Below are 4,506 nucleotides of genomic sequence, written 5' to 3'. Positions count from 1 at the left end.
GGTAGCATAATAATCTGTGATCACATATATCGCACACATATGGCTTTTCTCCCGTGTGAGTGCGCATGTGGTCCTTGAGGTTACCAAGGGTAGCATATCTGTGATCACATATATCGCACACATATGGCTTTTCTCCCGTGTGAGTGCGCATGTGGTCCTTGAGGTTACCGAGGGTAGTATTTCTGTGATCACATATATCGCACACATATGGCTTTTCTCCCGTGTGAGTGCGCATGTGGTCCTTGAGGTTACCAAGGGTAGTATTTCTGTGTTCACATTTATCGCACGCATACGGCTTTTCTCCCGTGTGAGTGCGCATGTGTAGCTTGAGTCTACCAGGCGTCCTACACCTGTACGCACACGTGTCGCACGCATACGGCTTTTCTCCAGTGTGTATACGCATGTGTCTCTTGAGATCACGGCAGTTCCTAAACTTGTATTCACAAGTGTCGCACGCAAATGGCTTCTCTCCGGTGTGAGTGCGTATGTGTACCTTGAGATTACCGAGGGTAGTATATCTGTGATCACATATATTGCACACAAACGGCTTTTCTCCTGTGTGAGTGCGCATGTGTTTCTCGAGCTCAGTGGAAAGCCTACACATGTATTCACAAGTGTCACATGCAAATGGCTTCTCTCCCGTGTGATTGTGCATGTGCACCTTGAGACTACCGAGGGTCGTGTATCTGTGTTCACATATATCGCACGCATACGGCTTTTCTCCCGTGTGAGTGCGCATGTGTAGCTTAAGTCTACCAGGCGTCATACACATGTACGCACACGTGTCGCACGCATGCGGCTTTTCTCCAGTGTGTATACGCATGTGTCTCTTGAGATCACTGCGGTTCCTAAACTTGTATTCACAAGTGTTACACGCAAATGGCTTCTCTCCCGTGTGAGTGAACATGTGATTCTTAAAACGATCTAGCTTGGAGCTGGCGTATCCACACACATCACACAGGTGGCACTTCTCTCCTCCCGGGCGTGGCATATCTGAACGAGAAGGCTCCATCAGACAGATCGCTTTGTGGGATTTCGAGCCTCTTGCGTACGCTCTCCTGCTGGGAAAAAGATGTCGAAATAAATATCATCATTGACGCACTGCAACACTGCATGTCACTGCCCCGGACGTAACAAGGTATATGCTACAAAGATGGGGCCATGGCTACAAACGCACCAGTGGTTCAGTTATGCTGAAGATGGATCAACACTGCAGATCGCAGTAGAAAATGCCTCAAAATTGCAACTAGCTAAAGAGAGAATTCCAATATGGAATGACAGAGACAAAGACATGCGTCTAAACAAAGGAATGGCTCCGACCTGGAAGATAAAAATAGAATTTGTGACGTTTCGTTTTCATTTTGCATACTCCCCCGCCGCATATGCTATACTGGTAGGAAAGTGTACTAACTATCATAGGGCGTGAACGATTTCTATAAATTCTAGCTATTATAAACACATGTCTTAGCCATAATGACATTGGGATTATGTATGGGGAGTACGCAACGTAGTGCAGAGAGTCAGCATTCGCGCCAACGTTAGGCTTTTCTTTTGCAGTGAGGAGTTGTTTACCGTAGATAGGAGAGTTATTAGTGGTGCAATAAAATTTATTATACATTATTCTTATTTTTACTAATTTGTTGGAACTGCCAGTGGGACTGGCCACCGCTGGGATCAGAGGACGACAGCAAAATTCTTTCCTGGAATTGAGGAAAAGCTGCAATCGGGAATGACACACAATGAGCGTGCTGGCACGCAAAATTTATATAAACGTTGCGTGAATTTCATTACGATTTTCTATGTATATACTGTAATATCAGGAGTGTATAATATCGATATAATATATCTCTCTATATAAGGCCCACACGCGCTCAGCACACATGCGCTCACGCACACACGCGCTCACGCACACACGTCGCGCACACGCGTTCACGCGCTCACGCACACACGTCGCACACACGCGCTCACGCACACACGTCGCGCACACGCGCTCACGCACACACGATAAAAAAAAATCGTGAGCCCCTTAGGTCTTTGCCCCCCCCCCAATCCAAAACTGCTTCCGGCGCGCCTGTAATATTTATATAGAACGCGTCTTTGTATATATAGAAGCAAAAGTTTTAATAACAGAAATAATGAGAAACCCATATTCACATATTTCCCGTCCCGGAGCATAGGTCCTACTTTTTTCCGCACGTTCCGGAGGCCCCCTCTCGCAAACATGTCCAGTTCCGGAGCATCATGCTTTCCAGCAAACCCTAGTTCCGGAGACCCGCATTTTGATGTGCTGAGTTAATACCGGAGAACCCCCTATTCCATCTCTCAAGTGGCACATACCTACCCTATTTTGTAGGGAGTGCTCCCCCCTGGGGGTCCTACTCTCACCTTCCCGCGACCGGAAAGGTTACTGCATAGACATGCAGAATCGAGACTGGCGTGAAGTTCTCTGCGCAGCACTATCCATCACATGCGAGTGCGCAGCGGTCCGGCACGTCGAGGACGTGGATCCAGTCTATCTCAGCGATTTTCCGCTGATACTGATAGACAATAGGATTGTAATCGGATATCCTTTCGCAGTTCATCACGAGGTTGTTAGAGATTTTGCGCGCGCACACACACATGCACACACGTGCGCGCACACACACACATGCACACACGTGCGCGCGCACTCACACGTGCAGCCCCCCCCCACCACCACATGTGCTCACATAAAACACACAATCTATAAGTACATACCAACATGTGACGTTTGTATTTATGACAATAGATGTACTGAAAGAAATTACAATTTCGAAAAAATTTCCCCCAAAAAAACATTACATAACCCATTACATAACCTATACATGCAACATGCAACGTGACGTATCACGCCACAGGCATTCTTGTAATGATATCTGAATATATTATAGGCTCTCTAATCTCACCGACAGTGGATTGGCCAGCCGCTATCCAGATAGTATACAGAGATCAGTAATGTCATTTATATACTTCACAATACTCTACTATAAGCTATGAAGGAAGGCAGCGCGATATCGCGGCAGGCAGCAGGATTGTTTTAGACGATGTGATACTGTCATGCTATACGATTTGATGTAAGTCCTAGTTTCTGTATTCGCCCTGCATAGATGCGTGTATCACTCGCTCGGTTTTGAGTGAGTGCGCCGGTGTCTAGTCAGTGAACTGCGGGCAGCAAACTTGCATCCACACTTGTCGCACGCATACGGCCTCTCTCCCGTGTGAGTGCGCATGTGTGGCTTAAGCATACCGAACGTAGAACACTTATATTCACATCTCTCACACGCAAATGGTTTCTCTCCTGTGTGAGTGCGCATGTGTACTTTGAGAATGCGAAGGGTAGCATATCTGTGATCACATATATCGCACACATATGGCTTTTCTCCCGTGTGAGTGCGCATGTGGTCCTTGAGGTTACCAAGGGTAGTATTTCTGTGTTCACATATATCGCACGCATACGGCTTTTCTCCCGTATGAGTGCGCATGTGTAGCTTGAGTCTACCAGGCGTCCTACACCTGTACGCACACGTGTCGCACGCATACGGCTTTTCTCCAGTGTGTATACGCATGTGTCTCTTGAGATCACGGCAGTTCCTAAACTTGTATTCACAAGTGTCGCACGCAAATGGCTTCTCTCCGGTGTGAGTGCGTATGTGTACCTTGAGATTACCGAGGGTAGTATATCTGTGATCACATATATTGCACACAAACGGCTTTTCTCCTGTGTGAGTGCGCATGTGTTTCTCGAGCTCAGTGGAAAGCCTACACATGTATTCACAAGTGTCACATGCAAATGGCTTCTCTCCCGTGTGATTGTGCATGTGCACCTTGAGACTACCGAGGGTCGTATATCTGTGTTCACATATATCGCACACATACGGCTTTTCTCCCGTGTGAGTGCGCATGTGTAGCTTAAGTCTACCAGGCGTCATACACATGTACGCACACGTGTCGCACGCATGCGGCTTTTCTCCAGTGTGTATACGCATGTGTCTCTTGAGATCACTGCGGTTCCTAAACTTGTATTCACAAGTGTCACACGCAAATGGCTTCTCTCCCGTGTGAGTGAACATGTGATTCTTAAAACGATCTAGCTTGGAGCTGGCGTATCCACACACATCACACAGGTGGCACTTCTCTCCTCCCGGGCGTGGCATATCTGAACGAGAAGGCTCCATCAGACAGATCGCTTTGTGGGATTTCGAGCCTCTTGCGTACGCTCTCCTGCTGGGAAAAAGATGTCGAAATAAATATCATCATTGACGCACTGCAACACTGCATGTCACTGCCCCGGACGTAACAAGGTATATGCTACAAAGATGGGGCCATGGCTACAAACGCACCAGTGGTTCAGTTATGCTGAAGATGGATCAACACTGCAGATCGCAGTAGAAAATGCCTCAAAATTGCAACTAGCTAAAGAGAGAATTCCAATATGGAATGACAGAGACAAAGACATGCGTCTAAACAAAGGAATGGCTCCGACCTGGA

General features: G+C 47.2%; 1 protein-coding gene across 1 annotated transcript; it reads right to left on the bottom strand.

The window, feature by feature from the left end:
- Nucleotides 1-6: 6 nt before the first annotated feature.
- Nucleotides 7-4,229, bottom strand: LOC106819251 (zinc finger protein 431-like; the record flags this gene model as incomplete). The annotated part of the gene is made up of 3 exons (XM_014823897.1): nucleotides 3,868-4,229; nucleotides 3,508-3,699; nucleotides 7-686 (listed from the first exon to the last, which is right to left on the bottom strand). Coding segments are annotated over exons 1-3 (1,198 nt in total), but the record flags the coding sequence as incomplete, so codon positions are not given.
- Nucleotides 4,230-4,506: the final 277 nt, after the last annotated feature.

This window comes from Priapulus caudatus, unplaced genomic scaffold (genome assembly GCF_000485595.1).
Source record: "Priapulus caudatus unplaced genomic scaffold, Priapulus_caudatus-5.0.1 Scaffold3041, whole genome shotgun sequence".
Classification (NCBI taxonomy): domain Eukaryota; kingdom Metazoa; phylum Priapulida; class Priapulimorpha; order Priapulimorphida; family Priapulidae; genus Priapulus; species Priapulus caudatus.
The sequence above is the reverse complement of the archived record's forward strand: the minus strand, read 5'-3'. Positions and strand labels throughout refer to the sequence as shown.